General features: G+C 35.5%; 1 protein-coding gene across 1 annotated transcript in view; it reads left to right on the top strand.

Annotated features, from left to right (window-relative positions):
• The window catches only part of LOC145768726 (uncharacterized), a 66,218-nt gene that overhangs the window by 47,881 nt on the left and 3,719 nt on the right, over nt 1-14,618 (top strand). The window contains exons 8-17 of the mRNA XM_082580303.1: nt 2,865-2,989; nt 3,483-3,601; nt 4,291-4,551; nt 4,850-5,004; nt 6,077-6,283; nt 6,569-6,757; nt 9,384-9,641; nt 10,422-11,063; nt 12,079-12,288; nt 12,915-14,426. Coding sequence (XP_082436429.1) covers nt 2,865-2,989; nt 3,483-3,601; nt 4,291-4,551; nt 4,850-5,004; nt 6,077-6,283; nt 6,569-6,757; nt 9,384-9,641; nt 10,422-11,063; nt 12,079-12,288; nt 12,915-14,426 — 3,678 coding nt within the window. The remainder of the gene's footprint in view (nt 1-2,864; nt 2,990-3,482; nt 3,602-4,290; nt 4,552-4,849; nt 5,005-6,076; nt 6,284-6,568; nt 6,758-9,383; nt 9,642-10,421; nt 11,064-12,078; nt 12,289-12,914; nt 14,427-14,618) is intronic.

The raw sequence follows: 14,618 nt of genomic DNA, 5'->3' as shown, positions 1-14,618 counted from the left end.
ATACTGAAATCATGCAACTTCTCTGATATACAATAGGCCTATACACAGTATTTTTGAGTTTTTAAGATTTGTTAAATCATTTTGCTATATTGAAATGCGAGCAAGTTTCATGGAGGCAGTGCTGGAAAATAATTTTTGTCCTTGACACAGGGCCAAATGTCATAACAATCTAACAGAAATCGAAAAAAAAGTTAAAAGATTAGTGAAAGTGTGATCTTTGAGTAAAAATCATAGGTCTTCATTTCTGTTCAAGTACAGTTACTGTTAACTCTAGATAGAATCAGAAGTGTCCTAATTGCAGTGCAACTTAGTTTTTAAAGTACTGCAGAAAGGTGCTGATTTTCAAAAATATGCTTAGTATATAAACGAATATTTTTTTATATTTCTTAAATTTTCCTTTTCGTTTTTTTTTTCGCTATTTATTTCTTAGCAGTCTTCTCCGGTCAGGCTATTCCAATCTTATTTTTGAATTTCAGCAACAGTGTCAATATTGACTCAAAACAGACATTCTGTAGTCATGCAGGGTGTCTGTAAAGTCTCGATACACAATATAGTGATAGATGTAGGTAGGCTACATTTACATTCGTAGCATCTGAAAATAGAAATATATTCGACTTTGTTTTCTACTGAATACTGACAACTTGCTGTGGAAATGAAGAGAAAGTGACCCTCAATCCTGCTTGAATGCAGTTTCACTCAAACAAGCTGTTCCAGAGGCTGATTTAATTGTTTCTTAATTGAGCTTAATTGTTTAATTGCGCTTAAATTTAATGAGCTTAATTGTTTCTGCGCACGAGTCGCCTAATTCGTTAACGCTTTACCTGCAGAAAGGCGCCTTCTCAAAGATAGAGCCAGTATTGTTTCACTGCTTACATTCAATCACTTCAATTTTTTGTTATTGCCGTCTGGATGGCTGAGATCTTTTGATGATATTGTTTGATGTTTGTATAGAACTATTTTTAATCCTTTGAAAAGAAAAACAAATAAGCTTCAAAAAGTTGTGCGTTAAAGGAAGTTTTAGAAAAGGATTTGGATTTGGGAAACTTACAATACAAGCTTGCTAAATTTGAAAGTCTCCTTAAGCAATCTTGAGGGACGATCCACAAGCAAAGAAAACCAAAGAAGTGAAAATAAGAAGAAACAGCCCATCATTGATCCTGAAATGAACTTGGTATTTCTTAATGTCATGAACCAATAGTTTGCATTCATCTGAAGTTTTCTCCCCTAGTCTCTGCAGATTTCAAGGTCAGAAATGGTATTGTATGTTAATGTAAAGCTGTATGCACACATAGCCTATGCAATGCTATGTCAGCCACGCCGGATCGTATTACCATTTTTATCTTCGTGTGTAACTAGTAGGCCTATGTATCTGTGAGTTTAAGTTGTAAACACCACTACAATACTGCATTCTTTGTGAAATAATAGAGTGTTGAACCTAATGTGTTCTTTGTATTATTTTTTAAAAAGATCTGGTTTTAAGATAAAAACACTGTCCGCAACACCATGTGTGCGTTGGCCTGGTGGAGTAAAGCGCACCGCAAATTTTGCTTGTGATTTGTGACTTGTTAGATATGACGCGACATGTCGCGCTAGGCGGGCTCGGCAGCAACATCTGCACCGGGGCCAGGCAGGGCTATTGTCTTGGAGGCTGCCTATAGGCTCCTCTATGTCGTTTCATTCAATCTATTCCTGCGTTTTGCCTTCATATGCAAAAGATTTGTTTAATATACATATTTGCATATTAAACGTCATTAATTTTGCGTCATTTATATGTGTTTTTTTTCTTGCACAATCAAGCGTCATGTGATTTTGCCTCTCCTCTGCCTTGCTACTTCATTCTTATGAGTTTCTTTTTTTTTTCGATTTCAATGTAGGCTATGTAGATCAGTTTTGTAATTTCGATTTATGTAGAACATCAGTCAGTTGATCACTTTAAAAGGGCTAACATGAGTATGGCCGAAAACGTTTGTCATTTTTAGTTTGTTTTCATGTTATTATATTATGTTAAATGCCGTGTGGTTGTTGGGTTTTATTTGTCTATCAAAATAATCTTGTATAACACCAAATGAAATTTTAAAATGATGCAATAAAATAAACAGCACAACAGCAATTTATTCACTTCTAGTTTTTTTCAGTATGACATCTGGGCTGATACGATATCTGATTTTCGACCGGTGTTCCAACTGTTCCATGCAACACTAGTCAAACTGATATTTTTTTTGTGGAACACCTGACGATCTTTCACTTAACACCGGTTGAAATCACTGTTGCAAAGTAAATCCTGCAATTCGCACGACAATATTCGAAAAATAAAGATATCTTTTTTCAAAGAAATATAAGTTTATAAGCTTTAAAAAAACTGCAAGAAAAAAAGTTTTGCGCCCCCTTAAAGCCTGCGCGCAAGGCGACCGTTTAGTTCGCCTAATGAACATGCCAACCCTGTAACATATTTTATTTACTTAATAAGATTACCATAACAAAAGCTTTATAAAACATAGCTAAACATAAACATAAAGTAAGCACCCAAACTTTTTACAACCCTCACAACACAACTGAAAAGTGGACAAAGAGAAATGTGAACAAGAGCTTTGCAAATCACGCCAGAAGCCAACACGTCGACTGTGCGGAGTGTGCGCAAAGCACGCAAGATCAATTAAACCCAACTAATCAGAAGAGAGAATAAAGAGTTTTATAACACACTACATGTAGGCTATACGAAATTCCACCTTATAGCGGGAAATTACCTCCCTAGTTGAGAACCTCTGGTCTGGATATTATTTATGTATAGATTTCAGTTCTTAGACAAGGTTAAATTTTACAACAATCATAATTGCATAATTGTTAATTGTTTGTATCTGAGCTAGGTGTATGCGTGGATGAAAACAGAATTGAAAGACAACCCAAGCAGTTACACAGATGCTGATGAGCTTTTAGCTGCAACAAGAACTCAATTTTCATTTTCATGCTTTCCTTGTTCTTATGCGTCTGGGTAAGTATTTTTCAACACGGGTGCAACCTTCATTAATTGTTTTATTAAAGTGAAAGTTTGTTGCAAAACAAATTTTCAACCATGAGCTTCATTCTTACATCTTTTGTAAAACCAGTACAATGATTGTGACAAACCTTTCCTGCATCTCGCAAGTCAGAAAGCATCATGTGACAATTTATGTTCTTTAACATCTGCAGTTACATGATTTTAAATTAGGTCAAACATTATTGCATCAACAGCCGTTTCGATGCAAACTTGTTTTTGTAAATTGGTTGCTGAAGGTCATGTTTCGATCGCTTGTATCAAAATGGCGTGGATTTTTCATCTGATGGCAAAAGGTACAGGCCAACAATGCTGACCATTCAAAACAAAAGTTCAAAAAATATGTGAAAGGAAAGATGATTCTGAATGTAAAATTTAAATATAAAAAATTAAGTTCTGCAAACAAATCAGCGAGAAGCTAATTCAAACAGCGATACTACAATGTTAACAGGTTAAGGATTCAAGACGATGTCGAAAACATTTTTTCACAGAATAACAAAGTAATTGGAGGAACTTACGGCCAAAATTTTAAAGAAAATCTAATACTTTGGATGGATGATAATTCCCAAGGTATGTAAATAAAAAATAACAATTTTTGCTAGCCTTGTCTATTTTGTTGTCAAAGACGCTTTTTACGTTAGTGGCGAGAAAAATCCCCTTCATTCATATTCTGAAGCTCAATGTTAAAAAGCTCAGTGATCTGTGCATCCCTACTTCAAACTTATGGTTCCTTCATTAAGTATCACGTCCTATCCCGTTCAGTTGCAAGAGTCAGTGATGGGCTAGTGTATGTGTCAGTAAGACATGTTTGTTACCGTGAGATTGTAGCACATCTTATTCTGTATTGTATGTACCGTAGGCTATAACAAATGTATGCGTGATTGCCGTGTACAAAGATGAGTAAGCGAAGATGAACCCTTGTAAACTAGAACGTAAAGCAGACTAGCAACTGAGACAATCTGTACAACCATTATGAAAATTTTCTTGATATTTAGTTTTCTACGCCGTCAATTCATTGCTCACACTATTGGTGGGTTGTTTTGAACACTTATACTGTAAAAAATGGTGGTGCTTGTTGGTTACGCAACAATTGTCATCTGTTGCAAAGCTTCGATCACATCGAAAGACCAAATTCGGTGCGCCGATAAAGACGTGATAAAACTTTATTGAACTAAATCCTCTTATCACTTCCTGAATCCTGATAAACAAATTTAGTTAACAAGTAACGGTAGACCAACTGTTGCATATTACTTGTTTAGATTGTTTCAACGATCACAAGCTTGATATGTGGTTTTTGTTGGACAATGTTGAGAATTACACTAATGAGGAATATATGTCTGCGATCAATTTTATGGAAAATTTTGTGAATGAAGTTAACGATCGGATATCTCATGCGGAACGTCTTCGAGTTGGCTATTCGGTTTCGTATGCTTCGGAATATGACACTTTTATGAAACTTGAGGAAACTACTTCGTTTGCTGCCTTCATAAGAATCACAGGATACGCAGCAAAGCCAGAAAGTAACTTGACTGTTGAGTAAAATACACCTTGCTGCTACTGCCAGTAGGTAGGCGTAACGCAAGAATGAAACGTTGGCATGAGTAAAAAAATTAATAAAGCCCTGATCGAGATTTGTGTGCTACGAGTAGCTTTATCAATTATAGCTATAGTCAAAGGACTAACAAATGTTTAAAATATTCATATTTTTTGGCTTTCTGGACCCTTTTTGCAGAGCAAACATTTTAAATAAAGAATTTGCAACACTTCTTATAAAACTTCTTAAAATATAACTATTCCAATCGTATATTTTTATTCCAGGTAAAGGTTATATTGGTAAAGCAATTAAAGATGTAGATGACAATTGGTTTAGCTCCTCCTCAGGAGCGCGTATTGGCGACGATGAAGTTGGCCGCTTTCTTATTATTTTGCTAGATGGGAGTAGTCATGACGATTTCGTGGCACCAGCAACAGAGGTGATTGCTAGGCTACCTACTATTTCAATTTCAGCGTTCTATTTACGTCACAATTTTTTTTGTCAACTTGTACCATATATTGATTGTCTCAGGTACGCTACCGCACATGTTTCAGGTAATCTATTTTTAAAGGATAACCTAAATCGACATTGGTAGGGGTGAACAGGGAACGGCGTGTATACTATTCGTAGTAGTTTATTGCGGTTGACACTTTGGAACAAAAGAGAGTAAGACCGATCTGACGAAATTAAGTTTTTCAAAGAATACAAAACTGATCGAAATCAATCTTGAAATTGAAACCCACAACGAGAGTTTCTACAGTTGGAGCACACTTCTCATCTTAAAAACTTGAAACTACTTTTCTACATTCGACTGTACGTTGAAACTTCTTGAAACATATAACTTACTTAGGCATTGAAAACCAATTCATTCCATAACTTACCGAAACTCACATACCAAGTGTTAAGACTCCTACTAGTTTTTATTCTCTACTGTTATACTGAAATACAGGATTTTCGCACTGACAAGATTTGTATTTTTTAAGTCTCTAAAGTCCTTTAACTACCATAGACCAATGTAGAACACCCTCCAATAAAATCCCAAAAACCAGGCCTGTTCTGGTCTTTCGTTGGTTAAACGTAGCATTTTGTCTACAGGGTACAAACGTCTGATTTGATTACTCGCTTTGGCGTCTGCCTTATTAAATACAAGTCCAATAAAAATACAAGGCCGATGGCTTTCAAACTTTTATAGTTTGTGGCCTCTTCTCATGGATAAAAAACGAAGATTTATTTCAACCCTTAGGCTACACTTAGATGCAGGAATGGGTCATATAATCGTGGCGGTATTTTATTTTCAATACAGCTTCAGCGGCTGTTTTGTATCCATTAATGACGTAGCTTACTAGTTATTTTACTAGAACTATATTGCAATGAATTCCATGCTTTCAATTTTGTAAGACAAAGTAAAGAACAATTTAGAGAGAGAGAGGAGCTCTTCAAACCATCTCGCATCGCACTACGTTTGGATGTGACAAAAAATATTTTTTGCAGTGGACTATCTTGTTTTTCAGACTCAAAACAAAAATGTGACAATTATTTCAATTGGAATTGGAAACAATATTAATCTCACTGCACTGAGAGAAATTAATTCCGTAAATCCTTATCTCAGCAAGACTATCCCAACGTTTGATAGCTTGCTTAACTTGACGACGACTACTGTAGCTGTAGTTCATCGACAAATGTATGACAACGTTTGTAACCTGCACATTGACTTACCAGTAAGTCAACTGTTCATTTGATTTACAAATTGGATAAGCCAGAGGTTCTCAAACTGTTTTTTTTTTAATCCTTATGCTATTGTTTTGGTTATAATATTACCTTTTAAATTTAATGTTTTGGGAACAATGTAATAATAGTGCCTTTTAAATTTAAAATAAACGGGTAAACGGAATTTAGATTCTATTAATTCTTTTTGTAGCCTAATTTACAATACGTATCAAAGAAAAATCGATTGACAAAAGGTGATGTAGGCTTAATTTTGAATAAAGATATTATTTGTTTAGTTGAATGTCGAAGTAGTCGTTCCACTAACAAACGGTAGAAGGCGTCATTTGGAAACGCAAATTTTGGAGGATAGAGTGCTTGTCATTCAATTTGAATCAACAGCCAACGTAAATGGAAAAGGATATATGTCTGGAGTTATTTCTGAACCAAATTCGGCTTATTATGACTTCGCTCTTGATCTTTTAGAGGTGAGGTATTTATTTATTTTTTTGTACGTTTTTAACGATCTGTGGCCTTAAAAAAGAGATTTTACATTCTATGTGAGCAGCCTTTCACATCAATGAGTAGATGTCATACACATTCTAGACCCTACGGTAAATTTCAAACTGTGTTAAAGGGATACTAAAGAAAAAACCTGACTTGGCGATTGTACACGTTCATTGTGTTTAACATGCTACGATAAAAGAATTTTCAATAAATTTTTGCCCCATTGCGGTCTGATCAGCATTCCGCGCCTGCTTTTGTCAGAGCTTTCAAAACGTGAATGGGCGTGAGCAGCGAAGCGTGCGACTGTACAGTTTACGTCACTATAGACTAGCAATCAGCTGATCGAGCAATAGTTGTTACTGCGGGCGATTTAACTGTAGGCTATGTATGTATGCACATCAAAACATCAGATTTCAACAGTGTTGTACGCGTCATTGAAATAAATTGACGGCGTCAGCGTCAGCGCGAATTGCCTAAAAACTTTACGGCGTAAAGTACTGCGTAAGCTCTTGAAGAAATTGACGGCGTCAGCGTCAGCGCTAATTTCTAGCGCTATTTTTTGCCAGCGTCTCATAAAACGGAAATATTTCAACCAAGTTTAGGCTAACAATAGCTAAAAATAAAGAGCAGATATTATGTTTTGAGACTGTATTGTAATTAGCTGCTTAGCCTATTAGTTATTTCCTTACAGAAAAAGCAAGCATTGCAAAACGTTTGTCTGACAATTTGCTGCGTTTGGGACGCATAGCCTAGGCTATTGTCATTTCCAAGTGAAAACATGCGTTCCACAGCAGCGCTGGTTGGTATTGGTGTGTTGTATTTCAAAAATAAATTGAAAACGTTTACTCGGAAAGGTATCACTGTTCCTAACGTGCTGTGATAGTTTAGCATGTATAAATCTTTTAACCAGGTTCACTGCACCAACATCGCTCTTTTCAGAGGCATAAAGCTCTTGAAATAAAGTATCTTCAACGTTCCGCGAAGCCGATCATGGATTTTTCGCTTTCTGTCTCTGATCTCTCGTTCTCAATACATGGGTGATCACTAGGGCCCGCAAAAGTCAATAAAGTCAAAAATTTTTAAGGACCTCGTCTATCCACGAATCCAAGAATAAAGTTATTTTTTAGCACCTAGGGGACTATTTCTAAGAAGTTTATAGGTCAAAATAAAGTCAAAATTGACAATAAAGTCAAAATTTTCAATAAAGTCAAAATTTGTCAAATTATGGCTTTTGACAAACTTTTTGTGTTTCTTGAAAGTAATTTTTCTCAAAATCCTCGTGGAAGCATTGTAAATCAGGAACTGCGACACAATTAAACCATATTAACCCATAAAAGCAGGAAATATGTCACAATGCTGACGGATCAGCAGTACCTTTTATCGCAAATTGCCCATTGTTTATTCATTGTTACGTATTTAAATATTTTTTATAAAAAGCTCCATCTTCACAAACGTAGTCTTTTCGAAAATCAACAGTTTGGATTTTAGGAATAGCCAAGCTAAATCGTCTTCAGCAAAAGTTAGACAGATTTGTGGAGATTTTCCTATTGCCGAAAAACACGACGCATTTTTTATAATCCATAAAAACCTTGACTTTTCGACAAAATATTACGTTTGGGTCTGAAATCGACAAACTATTATGTTTGGATAACTAGTATCAATTCAAGGAAGAAATGTGACCTTTACAAATAAGCAATTTCGTTAGGTCAAAATAAAGTCAAAATTTGATAAAAATAAAGTCAAAAAATTTTTTTTTTAGGTCAAAATAAAAATGGCCCTAGACTGATCACCATTTGGCGAACTTCTTCCGCGTGTATTCCAGGGAGCCATTCCAACCAACGCAAAAGCCGGTAATTCGGATGAGTCGCGCTGGCCAGAATACATTGTGAAACCATAGGTGAAACTCTAATTGTGAAACGAGATTTTTCATTTTTTTTCCATGAAAATAAAAAATGACGCATAGCGCTTGACGCTTAAAATCGGCAAAATAGTTGACGGCGCTATCACTTCCGTCAACTGAAAAACAAATTGACGGCGCTAGCCTCAGCGTCAACAAAAAGTTGACGCCGTCAAATGACGCCGTCAAATTGACGGCGTCAACGTACAACACTGGATTTCAACATCAAAACATCAGACAGTTTGCTCAAAACATTAGATTTGAAGTTAAAACATCAGATGTGGTAACGTGGCTTTTGTTATTGCTGTCGATAGTGACGTATTCTCGAGCAGTCTTTCCACTTTTTGGTCATTTTGAAAAGACTAAAAATAAATGAAACATTGGACTTTGGGCCTTGCCAGTGCCATTGAAAACAAATTTTTTTCGGTAAATTTTTTTGGAATGTATTCTTGAATGTTCAGTTCACGCATTTTAATGCTTAATTCCCGTTTGAAAATTTCATTTAGTATGCCTTTACGCAATTGTCAATCCTGTTCTTTAATGTTGGAAGTCTGGACAGTTTTGAGGATAGATGAAAATTCGCTTTGCTTCTGTTGATCTCTAATTTTTGTGATGTCTTTAGATGCTTTTCACCACATTGTAGTATATTGTTTCAAAAGTGTACTAACATGCTATACTAATGAATATTGTAATATTCTCAATTTCTTCAGGGAATTGAAATAATGTGGATCAAAGGAAGCTCCTTACCAGAGCGATATCCAAGTTTATCAGACAACAACACAAACAACAGTTCGGACAACTGGTTAAACTTTTACATCTCTGTGGTCAACGGCGGCGATGTGGATTTTGTGGTGAAGATATTTGCGTATTTGATATTGGAAGAGGACTTGGAAAGCACGACTCCTCGGGTTCGCACTTCCACCGCATCATATAGCTCATCGTCTAATGAACAACAGTCACCTTCCGATGTTAGTGACCAGCCACCGTTTGTAACTCTAAAGTGTTTTTTGTGGTCTGTTTTGAAAAAAAGTAGTCAAGAAGCAAATGCCTAAAATACTTTGTCGCGAGTGACAAGAAAAGAGCTATCAATCATTATAAATAGATGTATGTAACATTTTAGAAATAAAACAGCTACGATACAGTTGTGTAGATATGAGATTGCCTAAAAACAGATTTTTTTCGCTGAGCCATTTACGAGTTCTTAATCTCTTGCCACTTAGGACAAAACTGCATCGTTTATCGCCTTATCGACTGTTTCAGATTTTGAAGCTTGTTTGCTGTTGACTATTTTTTTGAATAAACGTCTGTGTTTAAATGAATTTTAAGTGATTAATTTCAGTAGTTGATTCACAACTCTTTATTGAAACAAGAATACTGTGAGTGCATTTTACCTGAGATAGTCAGTCTCACCCTAAAGTGACTTGTGTTTCAAGTCAATTTGATGCACTTTCTATACTCTGGAAAGCATAGGCATGAACTAGATGTAGAAGGGTAATAATAAAAAGAATAGATCATTAAAGGGCTTGGACCCTCCAACCATTTTATTTCGCCTGTACAGTGAACGTATACTTTGGTTTGAACGTTATCATTTTTGTTTCTTTTACATATTTATAAATCAAGAGTAGCTTAGCCTTAGAACACGGTAAGCTTTACTTTCAATGAAATTAAAGTCATCAGGCTAATGGTTGAAAACATTGGATAAACAATACAAAGGAATGTTCTGACAACTATTTTGTGCTCATGTTCAGGCAGACACCACGCAAAACGGTCAACTAGACGGAGAAAATGGAACAGGCGGTAATGGCAATTCTGATGGCAGTAATGATAATTCTGATCAACAGATATTGGTAGATGATCAAGGAAATCCAATAAATGAAAATCCGTCCACTGTTAATGATGAAAACGGAAATCCAGTTTCGACCAATGTGATTGATGAAAACGGAAATCCAGTTCCGATCAATGTATTTGATGAAAATGGAACACAAATTACGACCACTAGATTTGATGGAAATGGAAATCCAATTAAGACAAACGTTTTTGACGAAAACGGAACTATTATCACTGCTCCTGTTTTCGATCGAAATGGAAGTCCAATAAATGAAAATCCGTCTACTGTTAGTGATGAAAACAGAAATCCAGTTTCGACCAATGTGATTGATGAAAACGGAAATCCAGTTCCGATCAATGTATTTGATGAAAATGGAACACAAATTACGACCACTAGATTTGATGAAAATGGAAATCCAATTAGGACAAACGTTTTTGACGAAAACGGAACTATTATCACTGCTCCTGTTTTCGATCAAAATGGAAGTCCAATAAATGATGGTGGTGGAAATGAAACGCATTTTGCAAACGGCACACTTGTTGGATATGATTTTCAATTCAGAGTATTATTTTTAATTATTTTACAAGTGTAGATTTAACAATCTGTTTCAGACTAATGTTGCAGGTTCACAGTGGTAGAAGCGGTTTACCGTTAGGATAAACCACTATCGCCACAGCAAACTCGCAGCATTGGCTGAAACAGATCGTTCTGTCTCTACTTGTGAAATAAGTGACGATCATGTTGCTAAAGGTGAAACTCAATCTATTATCTTAAGCTACTTTTATTAAAATCATACTTATTGTGCGCATATTATCTGTGCAAAAGTGTATATATTACTGTTACTTCTTCAGCTCGTACAACAAAACATACTGCAACAACTCTTAGTAACCTATTCTTACCCGTGTCGTAAGCAAACCCTAAACATTTGATCGCTTAGTTTGATCACAAAGCCTTGAGCATTTGATCTGTTGATTGAAACAATAAAATTTTACTAAAAAAAATAGAACTTAAATACATTTGAAAAAAACTTGTTTCGCTTTTAAGAAATACAGGGAAGCCTATTGGGCCTACAAATTTTATATGTGACAGTATTTTAAAAACCTTGTAATGAAAATACTTATTGAGCTTCTGATACTATTTTATCTAGTACATTACGTTTGAATATGTGGATTGGTTGAAACGATTAATAGTAACATAGTGACTTGTATGCGCAATTGCGCATTATGCTATGCGCTCATTTTGTGCTGTGTATCATTGCAGTGACGCTTCGGGTTTGGTAACTGGGAATGGAAAAATACCAACAACAACATTTTAAAACTTTATAAGCTACCTTTTTTACAACACTTTAAGCAAAATCTCTGCATGAAAACTTTTATTGCAAATTAAATTTGTTAAGTCAAAATATTATTGAAACTTAATTGTGTGTCAAATAACGTTCTTTGGATTAAAATAAGAAATAGAGTAGCGTTACTACCAAAAAAAAAAATAGTCCAAGACTACGTATAAACTTAACGGTTTGCTCGAAGAGTTGTTAGACACTGTTTATCAATGCAGTTATGTACAATAATTTATTGCAGGACAGTAATGGTGATGGGATTAGTGACACTATTGGTTCAAAGGACTTTCAAACGGCCGCAACTAGTATGACTTGGATTATTCCTGTCATTGCAGCACTTTTACTTGGAACGTTAACGATAATATTCTTTCTCTATAAACGACGCAAAAAGCGCCAAAAAGTTCATGCTGAGAATGCAGAAAAAACTACTACTCAAGACATGAAAGAAAGTGTAAGCATTGTGGTAGCACTCGCACTGTATTTGATGCTGAAGAATAATTATTACAAAAAGTATCGCCTGATGTTAGCCCGTGTTTGCGCAATGGAATTTGAAAAAGTTTTCTGAAATGAGTAAATAATGAAATTATTATGAGTCTATCGTAGTGTCTAAGATTGACCCAAAGTTGGAAGGATTAACTACTCTTAAGAAAGCGGATGTGTTTTGGCACACAGAAATGAAAGCAACTGATTCGATTACAACCTAGTGTATGTTGTCACAATGAACACTAAAGTACCTTAGTTGTTCGTTTATTCACGAACGACCAAGTTGTGTCTTCGTTTCACGCTGGTTAGCACTTTTTGTAAATTCAATCGTAATAATTTAGTCTAGGAAGTGTAGAACTTGTTGAATTCATACAAGAAACAAGCAAGAAAAAACTTTCTGTACAGTTTTGATTATTCAAGGCACCATCGAGAATAAATAGTACAACACCAATCAATTGGGTATAAGTATAAATCACAGCACTAACAAGATAACCAGTCAAAAACAAAATGTAATAATTGTACTAATAAAACTATTTCTGACTTGTAAAAGTTTTTCATCTAATTTTACATCGATGTTTGTCATTTTAAATATAGGACTACGGAGGAGGTGAAACAGGAGCTTTTGCCAACAAAGCTGCTATTGTTAATTCTGTAAATGAGACAGTCGCTAAAAAGGCAGCAGACAAATTAGCAGATGAGATTGTGACTGGAGTGTTATCAGGATTTTTCATGCCAATGGTTGCCAAGAAATCGGAATCAGAAGTCAAAAATAACCCTGATTCTCTTTCCCAAGCATCTTGTGATGTGAAGCCAGAAGAAAAGTCAGATTTTAGAAAACAAAATGTCTCCCAAGACGAAAATCTTGCTGAAACTGAAGATAGAAACAGTGAAATCACTCAGTCTGAACTAAACAAAACAATTACTAATCACGAGGAATTAGAAAATAAGGCTTTGGTTGGCATGGAAACTAATGACAAAAAAGACCCTTCAGATACGTATGTTCCTGTGGCAAAAGATATAAACGTTTTAGAAAATAAAAATATATCAAATGTTCAAGATGCTGAAGTTTCGTTGGCGAGTGCGATTTCTACTGATGCAGAAGTAAGTGAACACAATAACTCTGCTTTAGTCACAGCATTACCAAAACTGAACGAAGCACGTTCCAGTAATGAAACAGATACAATGATGAATTTGAACCCTGTTAAACAAACAACAGCACCTATCGTAACTGAAGCAAAAGAAATGAGCAAAATGCCTTTGCATGCAAACAGCGTGTCTTCTGAACATGAGAATTCACCTGAAAACGCTGAAGTTTCAGTGTCTACCGCAGATAAAAATATTTCTAATCAACAAAAAGCAGAAACCATTGAAACGGCTTTGTTAACGGGCGTGGTATCCAATGACAAAAAATCAAGTGAAAATACAAATAAGCTTACTTCTGGACCTGCTGCACATTCAGAAGAACAAGAAGCACAACCTGATGCAGAAAATACAAATGCATTTGCAAAGTCAACATTGGAAAACAAGGAGGAAACGTCGCAGAGATTTAATGAAGAAATTCAAGATACCGCTGATACTTCTTTGCTTATAAACTCTTCAACTGCAATCAATGGCAATGAATTCGCAAATAGTAAAAATATGAAAAGATCAACATCACCATTAAGCAAACCAGCTGTAGATGATGTCCTGAATGGCCGCAACAATGAGGATTCTTCTTCAATAAGTGACGCAGACACACAGAACGAAACTCAAGAAAACATAGAGACTAAAGTGTTGAAAGAAAAATCTGGTTACATTGAAAAGAGCAAGGAGCGAAAAGAGGACATGAAAACAAAGCCGGATGGTGCAAGTGCTCTGGAAGAAAGAGAACCACCAATGCCCGACATTCCAGATAAAAGTATTTTTGGAAATCTAGTGCAGTCTAACAGAAGACGCAGTTCGTTAATACCTGACCAAAAAATGGGCATGGTTTTAGGTGGAAGAAAACGTGACTCATTACTGGGAGGTACAAGACGGAATTCGGTATTTGCGCAGCCCGCAGAGAAAGCGCTTAAAGGTGGCCTACAAAAGTCAAATGAACAGGAGAACTTTTTCCGCGAGTTGGCGGTAAGTAAACAAAGCAATGAAAAGTTTATTTAACAATTATAGTAAATTGATGAATGTCACCTGTAAAATACTGTAATACCATACATTTAGTCACACAAACAAAGTTGGTTTTAATTAACTAAGAAGTTGCATAAACCTAAAACACAATAAGGTTAACTCACAAAACTCAACAAACAACACTTCTACTAAAGG

This window comes from Aplidium turbinatum, chromosome 4, assembly GCF_918807975.1.
Source record: "Aplidium turbinatum chromosome 4, kaAplTurb1.1, whole genome shotgun sequence".
In the NCBI taxonomy this organism is placed as follows: Eukaryota; Metazoa; Chordata; class Ascidiacea; order Aplousobranchia; family Polyclinidae; genus Aplidium; species Aplidium turbinatum.
Note: the sequence above shows the minus strand (reverse complement) of the source record. Positions and strands in the feature narration are given on the sequence as shown.